At 42.0% G+C, this 13,106-nt stretch overlaps 1 protein-coding gene across 1 annotated transcript; it reads left to right on the top strand.

The window, feature by feature from the left end:
• The first annotated feature begins 5,693 nt into the window (after window positions 1-5,693).
• On the top strand, window positions 5,694-13,064 carry LOC139609397 (NLR family CARD domain-containing protein 3-like). Its single transcript, XM_071463887.1, has 12 exons — window positions 5,694-5,795; window positions 6,995-7,070; window positions 7,184-7,262; window positions 7,612-7,758; window positions 7,868-8,002; window positions 8,255-8,333; window positions 8,489-8,732; window positions 9,256-11,053; window positions 11,138-11,311; window positions 11,404-11,577; window positions 11,669-11,715; window positions 11,806-13,064. Exons 3-12 carry the CDS (start codon window positions 7,216-7,218, stop codon window positions 12,345-12,347), a joined length of 3,387 nt encoding a protein of 1,128 aa, XP_071319988.1. The 5' UTR covers window positions 5,694-5,795; window positions 6,995-7,070; window positions 7,184-7,215; the 3' UTR covers window positions 12,348-13,064.
• The last annotated feature ends 42 nt before the right edge of the window (window positions 13,065-13,106 follow it).

Genomic DNA, 13,106 nt, shown 5'->3' with positions numbered 1-13,106 from the left:
TGGAGCGTCTGTGGTTCCCTCCAGGCACTGGACTGGTGCAGCATCTGAGTTAACGTACAACAAAGCTGACAGTCAAAAAGTGAACAATAATAAACTTTTGCACAAAGGTGAAAAATAGCATATTGTTGTGGATTTGGACTGACCTGAAGACTCCTTGTCAATGTGCCATTGTTCTGCAGCCATCTACAAAGCAAAAGAGAAAATAAGTGTTAATAAATTTCTTTTGGTGTTTTTTTTGAAGATTTTTGCAAAAAAAGTTGAATTTATGTTTTACTGTTGTGTAGTTTGAATAAAATGTACACAATGATGTGTGATATAGTGAGATAAGAAATAAAAGTAATATTAATGAGTAAGCAGTAAAAGAAAAAGAAAGCAAAGAGTGAGCCCTTGTGTCCTCTGTCTCACATGTTGGATGTACATATGTTTTTTCTTTGATTCCTTTTTGTGTTTTAAAGCCATTAGACTTGAATGTGTTTTTCTCATTTTAAAAGATGATTTAACATTTTCATGAGTGCACCTACAGCGCACTGTTAGTTATGCTCCAACATGTTTAAGTGGAGGACATGATAGTTGCAATAATTAGTCTGTCTATGATGATATGTGTAGGGGACAGGGTTGATGCTCATACTGTCCTGATGCCACTGTGTGTAAAGTATGAGATAAAAGAGCCTTCCCCTTGCTATGTGACATGCACAATATGAGGATGAAACATAGAAACAGAGTAGAAGCTGAGAGGAGGAATACAAATGTGTGTCCACCTGCATGAATTTCCATCAGAGCTTGATGGGCTAACCCAAACCCTAAACGACAACAAAAGGAAGCAAAATGACAACAAAGAGACACAGACGACAAGAAAGAAGCACAAAAGGACAACAAACAGAAGCAAAATGACTACACAGAAGCACAAACAACAACAACAAGCAGAAGCAAAATGACTACAAAGAAGCACAAACAACAACAACAAACAGAAGCAAAATGACTACAAAGAAGCACAAACAACAACAACAAACAGAAGCAAAATGACTACAAAGAAGCACAAACAACAACAACAAACAGAAGCAAAATGACTACAAAGAAGCACAGACAACAACAAACAGAAGCAAAATGACAAGAAAAAAGCACAGACGACAACAGAGAAGCACAAAATGACAACAAACAGAAGCAAAATGACTACAAAGAAGCACAAACAACAACAAGCAGAAGCAGAATGACTACACAGAAGCACAAACAACAACAGAGAAGCACAAACGACAACAAACAGAAGCAAAGTGACTAAAATTTGATGCAAAATGACAATCAACAGATGCAAATTCACGAGCAGTTTTAAGTGAATAATGCACTGAATGTTGTTTCTAATGATCTTTGCAGACACAAAGAGCTCTCTTCATTCAAAGGCAGAAAAATAAGTAAAATGCCAGGATGCTAAATACAAAGTGATTACACAGAGATAGTTTTAATGTTGAAAGATGTGTCCGCTGGAGCAAAACTCACCTGTCATAGCTGAAAGCTGAACCCCCGTTTTTGTGTTCACCTTGTGTTGATTGATATCAGCGTGGACTGCGATGTTTTGGGCTCCATGGATGATATTTTCCAAAGTAAATAGTTCCTTCAGAAAACGTGTTTGTCTGAGAAGGCAAACACAGACAGCAACAGAGGGAGGAGGGGTCATCAGTGCACAATCAGCACACCTGAGGAGTTCTTCTTCTTCTGTGTGTTTGTTGGCGGCTGAGTGTATGTGAAAAGGTGGATATCGCCACCCAGTGTGTCAGAGTGTGTAGTGTCATGGCTTTAGATCAAGTGAATACTGAAGAAAAAGAATAAAAATAGCAAAAATATATTATTCCTAATACTGATACTGATGATGATGGTTACACCCTATTCCCTAATGCTGCCTGTATTATAAGACCTAGCAATCCCCTTGTGATTCCTCCTCTCTGCTTCTAAACTGTCTCTTACAGAAGATTTTGGTATCTTTGACTTTAACCAACAACAAATATTTTGTATCTTACATGGGAGCCTAAGCACAGGAACGGTGTCTTCTCTGTAGGTCTGTAGAACGCCTCTGGTCCCCTCCAGGCACTGGACTGGTGCAGCATCTGTGTGAACACCGCCTGAGAACCTGAGGCTGTCATTTCAATGAAATACCCAAAGTTTTTTCCAAAAAAATCCAGCCCTGATGGCTCAAGGGGTTAAGTGCCTCACAGGGTAACAGGAAGACAAGGGTTCAAATCCCATCTGACTCAATCATTTTTGAAGGCCAGAACCCAGAGGGTAGTCTTCAGATTGCTCAAAGAAGCAGCTTCCAAAGAACTGATGTGATGGTTCACAGGGTTAGTGCTGTGCTTTGGAGTTCTGAGGTTGTGTGTTTGATTCTCAGTTAGGTTTTAAGTCAAACAAGTAGAGAAAAAAACTCATAACTTTACAATGAGACCTTTTCAATGCACCAACGCCAGTGGCTTATGGTGTTAGTGGGCTACTCTAGAAAATCACAGGTTATAAGTTCAAGTCCTGCTTATTTTTATTGCTTTAAACAGCCAACACCCAAGGACAGACTTGAAACCTTTAAAAAGATCATGTTGTTGTGTTAACCCCAGCGGCTCAGAGTGGTAGTGTGTTACACTGTAGAACTGGAGCTTGTTGGTTCAAATCTAGTGTAATCTATGTATTTTTGATGCCCAAAACTGGAAACCTTTTAAAAAAGACTTTTTATTTCTTCATTTGAACTAGTTCCAGAGCTCAGAGTGTTTGGGGGCTATTTTAGAACATTAGAACTAACTTGTTGACTGGTTTGCTCCAATACCTAGATGATAGAAAATATCAAAGATCATTCTTCTTTCTATATATGTAACTTGGTAGCTCAAGAAGATAGGGTGTTCTTCTCTAGATTTTAAGTTTGGCGGTTCAAATCCCACACAGAAATGCAACTTTTAAACTTCATGGGACAGCGCTCAAAGGAAACAGTCAAAATGTCTAACAAAGTCTATGTGATTATGACTAGCTTGATAGCTCAAAGTTTAAAAGATGCAACTTTTAAACTTCATGGGACAGCGCTCAAAGGAAAGAGTCAAATTGTCTAACAAAGTCATGACAACTATGGCTAGCTTGATAGCTCAAAGGGATAGACCTCCACCCGGTTATTGGAGGTCCTGGGTTCAAATCCCACACAAAAATGCAACTTTTAAACTTCATGGGACAGCGCTCAAAGGAAGGAGTGAAAAGGTCTAACAAAGTGTTAAAAACTATGGCTTGTTTGATAGCTCAAAGGGATACACCACTACCCTGTTGTTGGAGGTTTTGGGTTCAAATCCCACACAACGATATGACTTTTAAACTTCACAGTTTAAGTCCCACACCCAGAGAGTAGCTTCAAATACAAACCCAAAACTTCTCCTTTCAGGGAGGAACATGTGGTATAATGGTTTCGTTCCTCCCCACAATGTGGTCGCATGGGCGACAACCCCGTAGTCCCCGGTTCGATTCCAGCTAGTGTCCAAATGACAAAAACCCAATTCGGCAGTAGGGAATGGGTGAGGGGGCCGTGTCCCCTCCCCGAGGTTTGGAGAGATGAAAGCCCAGGGTTATATTACACAAAACAATATTAACCATCCAACTGTTTTAATAAACATATATAATTAAACAAAGTTGTGCAGCCCCTCCACTTCAAGGCCCCCGCAGCAGGGGGTGTGTGTGCATGTGCGTGTTGGTAAGATACAAAATATTTGAAATGTTGACTTGTTGCTTAAAGGCCTGAGATAGGCGGCTTTAAGCAACAAGTCAACATTTCAAATATTTTGTATCTTACGTCCCAGCTGAAGCGCAGGAAGGCCGTCTCCTCCGTCCGTCTGTGGAGCGTCTGTGGTCCCCTCCAGGCACTGGACCGGTGCAGCATCTGAGTTAACGTACAACAAAGCTGACAGTCAAAAAGTGAACAATAATAAACTTTTGCACAATTTATAGCTGATAGTGAAATGTGGAGGTGAAAAATAGCATATTGTTGTGGATTTGGACTGACCTGAAGACTCCTTGTCAATGTGCCATTGTTCTGCAGCCATCTACAAAGCAAAAGAGAAAATAAGTGTTAATAAATTTCTTTTGGTGTTTTTTTTGAAGATTTTTGCAAAAAAAGTTGAATTTATGTTTTACTGTTGTGTAGTTTGAATAAAATGTACACAATGATGTGTGATATAGTGAGATAAGAAATAAAAGTAATATTAATGAGTAAACAGTAAAAGAAAAAACTAAACAGTGAGCCCTTGTGTCCTGTGTCTCACAGGTGGGATGTACATGTGTTTTTTTTAGACTTGAATGTGTTTTCTCATTTTAAAAGATGATTTGACATTTTCATAAGTGCACCTACAGCGCACTGTTAGTTATGCTCCAACATGTTTAAGTGGAGGACATGATAGTTGCAATAATTAGTCTGTCTATGATGATATGTGTAGGGGACAGGGTTGATGCTCATACTGTCCTGATGCCACTGTGTGTAAAGTATGAGATAAAAGAGCCTTCCCCTTGCTATGTGACATGCACAATATGAGGATGAAACATAGAAACAGAGTAGAAGCTGAGAGGAGGAATAGAAATGCAAATGTATGATTTCCAGGTGGTAGTGTGTCCACTTGCATTACTTTCCATAACAGCTTGTTGGGCCAACACAAGAAGCGATGAGGCTGGAGCTGAGTCAGGCTGTGGAATTAGTAAACCTTTAGTGAGCGGGTGGGTTAGTAAGATGCAAGATGAGCACAGAATGACAAGAAAGAAGCACAAACGACAAGAAAGAAGCACAAAACAACAACAAATAGATGCAAAATGACAAGAAAGAAGCACAAACGACAAGAAAAAAGCACAAAACAACAACGAAGAAGCAAAAAACGACAACAAACAGAAGCAAAATAACTACAAAGAAGCACAAATGACAAGAAAGAAGCACAAACGACAAGAAAAACGCACAAAACAACAATGAAGAAACACAAAACAACAACAGAAGCACAAACGACAACAAAGAAGCACAAAATGACAAGAAAGAAGCACAAACGACAACAAACAGAAGCAAAACGACTACAAATAGATGCAAAACAACCACAAACAGAAGCACTGTGACTAAAATTTGATGCAAAATGACAATCAACAGATGCAAATTCACGAGCAATAAGAACTTAATAATGCACTGAATGTTGTTTCTAATGATCTTTGCAGACACAAAGAGCTCTCTTCATTCAAAGGCAGAAAAATAAGTAAAATGCCAGGATGCTAAATACAAAGTGATTACACAGAGATAGTTTTAATGTTGAAAGATGTGTCCGCTGGAGCAAAACTCACCTGTCATAGCTGAAAGCTGAACCCCCCCCGTTTTTGTGTTCACCTTGTGTTGATTGATATCAGCGTGGACTGCGATGTTTTGGGCTCCATGGATGATATTTTCCAAAGTAAATAGTTCCTTCAGAAAACGTGTTTGTCTGAGAAGGCAAACACAGACAGCAACAGAGGGAGGAGGGGTCATCAGTGCACAATCAGCACACCTGAGGAGTTGGGGCAGAGCACACGCACACGCGCGCACACACACACACACACACACACACACACACACACACACACACACACACACACACACACACACACACACACACACACACAGGATGCGACGTAGTCAAAAACAGCATTAAAATGAAATGAAAATGGGAGTCTCCGCCCCTCCGCCTCTACGTCAGCGGAGGGGCGGAGACTAAATGAAAACAACTGCGCAGTGTTTGCGTCTGGAGCGTCGCCGTCACGTCCTCTCTTCTCTGCGCTTAAAGGTAAAAATGTCGCTTTATTATTTTCCACCATTTCATTCCCCTTTTATTCGTCTTCTCTCTCTCTCTCGGCTCGGCTCGGCTCGGCTCGGCTCAGCTCGGCTCAGCCTCCACCGACACTAAAGGTCTGTACAGTGTCACATGTTTCACGGCAGGAGTCAGACCCGTGTTCACCTGTACATGTCAGTGCGCTAATATAACAACCAAAAAAAAAACAAACAGCTGGAAAAATCACAGCTTTCAATACGGAAATACGGAAAAGTGGGTTTGTTTTGCTCACCTGTACGAGCCGGTCAGAGGAGAAATGGAGTGGGCGGTGAACGCGCCTGACCCGCAGGCTGCTCCTGACTCAGACACTAAGATTGAATCGTTTCAAGGACTCAAAAGTTTCCTACTCCGATTCTAGGATGATGAAACCGCTTTCTCTGGACCGAAACTGACCGGAAATAAACCACACACGTCAGGGTGTTACTGGGTGAGACGCACACAACAAAGCAAACCGCTGTCAAAAGATTATTTCAAACAAAATCATCAATCAGTCAGCTCTTTTTCTTTAGTTGATGTTCTTTCTTTCTTATGTAAACAGTTAAAAAAAAAAAATCATAACATGTGACGTGATTTCCACATCAGAGACAAAGATGAGATCTATAGAAACTAAAAGGTGAAATGTGTTCAACAATCTGTATCTACAACAATCACCTCTTTTTTTTTTTTTTTTTAATTAAACTGTCTTCAGCTAAATGATTTGGGTTGTGTTGGATATTTAATCCTCATCTTGTTTGCTATTTATCCGAATGGAACCAACAGATTTCTTGTGTTCTGATGAAATACGGCTTGTGTTTAGAAATAATGCACCTTCTGAGCACAAAACAGAGCAAATCAACTTCAGGCTCATATTCTGCGTTTTAGATCTTGTTCCTCTGAGCCTTAAACCCCCTCCTTCCTCAAGAACTATTAAAAACACCAGTGAGTCACACCATTGCACAGTTATTTTTATCAGCAGTCAATCAGGAACAGACTACTTGTCGTTTTGGACACAAGACATGTGACCTGGCACTCTGGGAAACTGAGTTTTTCAACAGTTAATCATGTAATTTGCAGTTTAATCAATAAAGAAAATAATTGAGATGTGTTTTTTTATCAACTGCAGGTATTCTATCAATTTAAACTAACATGGAGCAGTGTTATCTTTTCACCATCAGGTGGCTTCAAATCACCACAAATGACCTGTGTGGAGCCAGGAGTGAACCGCCTGAATATTTATGAATGAAACGTGGTGTAAGTCTAGTTTTTTTTTAGATATATCACTGCAGCTCAAACATGTCTACCATGTGGAAATGAGTTGATGAGTTTTGAGTGTTTTCGGTGTGTGTGTGTTATTTCACTGACAGGAAGTTGATCTGTGTGTCCATGAGGAGCCACCATGAGTCCGCCCGTTTTATTTCGGAGACAGTCTTCTTTAAAGGCGGCGTAAGTCGACGTGATGTTTCCCTATAACCTGAGCAACATTACAAGTTTGCTGTTTTACAGATGAAAAAACTTTGGGAGGAGAAACATGTTATGTTATTGAAGGAGTTGTTCAACTTTTACAGCAGGAAATATTTATGCAGCGGAGGAGTCAGATTATTTAAGTAAAAGTTGTGATACCACACTGATAAACTACTTTTGTTAGATGTAAAGGTTGTGGGTTGAAAATCAATAAAAGATCAAATCAATTGCTCACCAAGTTAAACTTTTTCGCTCCAATTATCATCTCAGTTTTTTCTTTGATGATTGAGTTTCTCCTGTCCGCCCCTCGTTTTGTGTCTCTGTCTTCCAGGATCTTGCAGAGTTCAGACTCCCCTGAGCCTGAACCAGTCCCTCAACCAGAACCAGAACCTGAGCCCAGCTGTGTGTCCCTCAGGAGCAACCAGTCAAAGTCTGAGCCGCTTATGTTTAAAGACGGGCTCTGCTGTCCTGAACAGAGGTGAGCTCCCTGAATATTGATTATCTGCTGATACCAAGTCTGATCTGATACTTCCGTTTACATTAATGACACGGCTTTCATTTCCTGTGGCTTTCTCTACGTCTGCCAGGCTCCATCAGAGACCAGAGTCCTCCGAACCAGAACCTGATCCTGAAAGCGAACCCAGCTTTGTGTCCTTGAAGAGCAACCAGTCAAAGTCTATACCTCTTCTGTTTAAAGATGGACTTTCCTGTCCTGATCTGGGGTCAGCTGTTTAATTCATTCATACATAATGTTTTCATCTGCAACCTAAAGACAAATACACAAAAACAAAAGTGCACATTTTTTTCAATGACAGTGGAAACAGCTTATAGATTTAAAAAGCTTGAGACAGAATCATTTCTATTCAAATGCTTATAATAATCAGGTAGTCCACAAATAGGTTCTTTTTGGTTCTTTTCACATCTGACAACATATGGTTGTATGTCCAAGGTTTTTGATCACGATTCCTCCACAGACTCGACCAGGTGGGCCCAGAAGATCCCATTGGTCCGTCTGTCCAGCAGGATCGAACACACCTGGACTCCATATTCATGGTCTGTAAATGCACAGCAACTGCTTTTACATCTGTTCTGTTTACAGCCATCTCCATGCTGCACTTTTCACACCAGTGATCGTCAGTCTCTGGAACAAGAATCTGATGTTTGGCTCCATGCTTTCAGTTTGTCATTCATATCGTATTGTGTTCCAGCTGCTGGAGAACTATATCGTCACTTTTGTGAAGAAGGAGCTGAAGATGATGTGCGATGTTCTGAGTCCAGATTACCCAGAATGCTTAAGGAGTCACAGTGAGGATGAGGAGGTGTTTGATGGGGATGAGGAGCAGAGGAGGAGGAGGAGGAGCAGCTGCAGCAGCAGAGAGGCATTTCTGAAGATCACCCTGAACTTCCTGCGCAGGATGAAGGAGAATGAGCTGGCTGACCGTCTGCAGAGCAGTGAGAGGATTTATCATATCTTCACATTTTACTCTGCCACTCGCGGAAAGAATTTTGAATGTTTGATGGTCAGAGTCACTTCTGACAAAAAAAATGAAAAATCATTGTGGATTAGATGTCCCTGTCAAGTCAAACCCCATATCGCATGGATTCAATAACAAAATCAGGTTCAGTCACTTCAGTCCAATCAACAACAGTTTTTCTCTAAACCCTGTGACCCCACATTCAGAACAGTTCAGACCAGTTCTTTTCCAACAAAAAAACCTGTTAAATGGGATCTATTGTGCTTATGCTCTGGGACTCTACTTGAGTAGCTCTGCATGACTCACAGTTCAAAAGTCCTTATTTATCTCAAACTGCTGTTGAGCCTCCGACTAAAACAGGCAAAGTTCAGGACTCCTTTCTGATTGGCTGTAATAAGTAATAAGAAACACTTACATTACAGCTGCAGCCTCCACACGCCCTGTGATCTTGTTCTGCTTTGTCTTGAAACTATACTCAGCAATGTTATTTGTTCTTTCAGGGTCTCCTGCTATGTGCCAGCTTAACCTCAAGTCTAACCTCAAGGAGAAGTTCCAGTGTGTGTTCGAAGGGATCGCTAAAGCTGGAAACCCAACGCTTCTGAATCAGATCTACACAGAGCTCTACATCACAGAGGGAGGGACTGGAGAGGTCAATGATGAACATGAGGTACGGCAGATTGAAACGGCATCAAAGAAAGTGGTCAAAACCGAAAGAAAAATCAGATGTGAAGACATCTTTACACCTTCATTTGAAAGAGATGAACCCATAAGGACGGTGATGACAAAGGGAGTGGCTGGCATTGGGAAAACAGTGTTAACACAGAAGTTCACTCTGGACTGGGCTGAGGACAAAGCCAACCAGGACATACACTTCACGTTTCCCTTCACTTTCAGAGAGCTGAATGTGCTGAAAGAGAAAAAGTTCAGCTTGGTGCAACTTGTTCATCACTTCTTCACTGAAACCAAAGCAGCGGGAATCTGCAGGTTTGATCAGTTCCAGGTTGTGTTCATCTTTGACGGTCTGGACGAGTGTCGACTTCCTCTGGACTTCCACAACACTGAGATCCTGACTGATGTCACAGAGTCCACCTCAGTGCACGTGCTGCTGACAAACCTCATCAGGGGGAACCTGCTTCCCTCTGCTCGCCTCTGGATAACCACGCGACCTGCAGCAGCCAATCAGATCCCTCCCGAGTGCGTTGACATGGCAACAGAAGTCAGGGGGTTCACTGATGAACAGAAGGAGGAGTACTTCAGGAAGAGGTTCACAGATGAGAAGCTAGCTAACAAAATCATCTCCCACATCAAGACATCACGAAGCCTCCACATCATGTGCCACATCCCAGTCTTCTGCTGGATCACTGCTACAGTTCTGGAGGATGTGTTGAAGACCAGAGAGGGAGGAGAGCTGCCCAAGACCCTGACTGAGATGTACATCCACTTCCTGGTGGTTCAGTCCAAACTGAGCAACATCAAGTATCGTGGACAGTCTGAGACAGATTCACACTGGAGTCCAGAGAGCAGGGGGATGATCGAGTCTCTGGGAAAACTGGCTTTCGAGCAGCTGCAGAAAGGAAACCTGACCTTCTATGAATCGGACCTGACAGAGTGCGGCATCGATATCAGAGCAGCCTCGGTGTACTCAGGAGTGTTCACACAGATCTTTAAAGAGGAGAGAGGGCTGTATCACGACAAGGTGTACTGCTTCGTCCATCTGAGTGTTCAGGAGTTTCTGGCTGCTCTTCATGTCCAACTGACATTCGTCAACTCTGGAGTCAATCTGCTGTCAGAAGAACAAACAACCTCCCAGACAAGTGCAACAAGAGATGAATCTGCAGTGACACACTTCTACCAGAGTGCTGTGGATAAGGCCTTACAGAGTCCAAATGGACACCTGGACTTGTTCCTCCGCTTCCTCCTGGGTCTTTCACTGCAGACCAATCAGGCTCTCCTACGAGGCCTCCTCACACAGACAGTAAGTGGCTCATGGACCAATCAGGAAACAGTGCAGTACATCAAGAAGAAGATAGAGGAGAACCCCTGTCCTGAAAGAAGCATCAATCTGTTCCACTGTCTGAATGAGTTGAAGGATCATTCTCTGGTAGAAGAGATCCAACAGTATCTGAGATCCGGTAGTCTCTCAACAGACAAACTGTCTCCTGCTCAGTGGTCAGCTCTGGTCTTCATCTTATTGTCATCAGAACGCGATCTGGATGTGTTTGACCTGAAGAAATACTCTGCTTCAGAGGAGGCTCTTCTGCGGCTGCTGCCAGTGATCAAAGCCTCCAAGAAAGCTTTGTAAGTTTGAGATTTGTATTTATTCCCAAGCGTTTTAAATCTGCTACTCTGGATTCAAATTGCTGCTTATTTTGTCCTTTCCAGGCTGAGCGGCTGCAACCTCTCAGAGAGAAGCTGCGAAGCTCTGTCCTCAGTCCTCAGCTCCCAGTCCTCTAGTCTGAGAGAGCTGGACCTGAGTAACAACAACCTGCAAGATTCAGGAGTGAAGCTGTTGTGTGCTGGTCTGGAGAGTCCACACTGTTCACTGGAAGCTCTCAGGTCAGACCGGTTGTCTCTGTTTTTACTGTGTTGCTTGAATTGTTTTTTCTCCAAGGCACATACAAACCATGTGTGTTGTTTTGCGTGTTTAGTCTGTCAGGCTGTCTGATCACAGAGAAAGGCTGTGATTCTCTGGCCTCAGCTCTGAGGTCAAACCCCTCCCATCTGAGAGAGCTGGACCTTCGCTACAACCATCCCGGAGACTCAGGAGGGAAGCAGCTGTCTGCTCAACTGAAGGATCCACACTGGAAACTGGACACTCTGAGGTATGGAGGGATGCTGTCAATAATAGTGTGGACACACATCAACTATTCTTTTCTGATTTTGGTAAGTCATTACCCCTTCTGTCTTTTTCAGCATTGACCCCAGTGGATTTCAGTGGCTGACACCAGGTTTGAGGAAGTGTAAGTGTCAAATTTTCGCTTGACTTTGGAATTGCTGATTGCCATTACCAACAAAAACCATTCATGACTGTGTGTTGTTCTTTCCATCAGATTTCTGTGAACTCACGCTCAATCCAAACACGGCACACAAATTCCTCAAACTGTCTGAAAGCAACAAAAAGGTGACCGACCTGAGAAAGGAGCATCCGTATCCTAATCATCCCGAGAGGTTCGACTACTGGCCCCAGGTGCTGTGTGAAAACGGTCTGACTGGCCGCTGTTACTGGGAGGTGGAGTGGGTTGGAAAGGTGTATATCGCTGTGAGTTACTGGAGAATTGGAAGGAACGGAGACAGCGATGGCTCCAAGTTTGGAGGAAACGATCAGTCCTGGTGTCTGACGTGCACCGATGGGGGGTACAATGCATGGCACAACAATAGTGGGACACCCATCCCTCTTCCCTCCCCCTCCGCTGTGTCTAACAGAGTAGCAGTGTACGTGGACTGTCCTGGTGGCACTCTGTCCTTTTACAGAGTCTCCTCCGACAAACTCATCCACCTCCACACCTTCAACACCACATTCACTGAACCTCTTTATCCTGGGTTTGGATACGGGGTGAAGTTGAACTCCTCAGCATTTCTGTGCCCACCGTAGACCAGTGGTGTAGCCAGAAATCATATTGCGGTCTCATTAAGGTAGGGACACATATTATGACTGTTGAACTGCCTATAAATATGATATAGGCTAATGTTCAAAGCCTTGTTTACACTTTTGTGGATATTTTTAATATATTTTTCTTTGTCTAGACACGTACTGTGCGTTAGATCACTGAAAATTGACTTTTTGCAAAAACTGCAGACAGGATGAAGATGTTCAGAAACTCAAGTTTACAGTGTTGACAGGGAAAATGTTGGACTGCAAATCATACAGTGTGTGATCTGTAAATATTCTATCAATTATAAAAGTCGCTGTCATTAGACGCTAGATACTCCCCTTACTCCCCTTTTCATATCTTTACATAGAAAAAGTTATTTGCTGCTATATTAATGTTTAAAATTGTGTATGTGTATATATATATATATATATATATATATATATATATATATATATATATATATATCCTTTAAATATTCAAATGAGCGTGATGACAAAATGTGTAGGCCTGAGCTCATGAGCTCGGTCAAAGTTTTACACGTTTACATTTATTTATTCACATCAGTGATTGAAGGTAGAAGTGTATCGCACCATTTATTTTTTCTACTATATGACATGTCATTACATGTCAAATTACATTTGGATCTCTCAACCTTTACCTCTCGGGTCACTTTTTGTAATACATATCCTGCAAAAAAATAAAAGATTTTTTTTGAAGTTTTTTGTACACCCCTGTTGCTGAAAATCCGCTTTTGTTGA

The sequence above is a fragment of the Trachinotus anak genome, unplaced genomic scaffold (genome assembly GCF_046630095.1).
Source record: "Trachinotus anak isolate AG129_WGS33_773 ecotype Australia unplaced genomic scaffold, CSIRO_AGI_Tana_v1 ptg000026l, whole genome shotgun sequence".
NCBI lineage: Eukaryota > Metazoa > Chordata > Actinopteri > Carangiformes > Carangidae > Trachinotus > Trachinotus anak.
The sequence above is the reverse complement of the archived record's forward strand: the minus strand, read 5'-3'. Positions and strand labels throughout refer to the sequence as shown.

Excerpts from the sequence above, each read along its gene's own strand:
- LOC139609397 (XM_071463887.1), top strand. The coding sequence starts at position 7,216 with ATGAGTCCGCCCGTTTTATTTCGGAGACAGTCTTCTTTAAAGGCGGC. Across the intron at positions 8,003-8,254 it reads CTTTCCTGTCCTGATCTGGG|ACTCGACCAGGTGGGCCCAG; the intron begins GTCAGCTGTTTA and ends ATTCCTCCACAG. Across the intron at positions 8,334-8,488 it reads ACCTGGACTCCATATTCATG|CTGCTGGAGAACTATATCGT; the intron begins GTCTGTAAATGC and ends ATTGTGTTCCAG.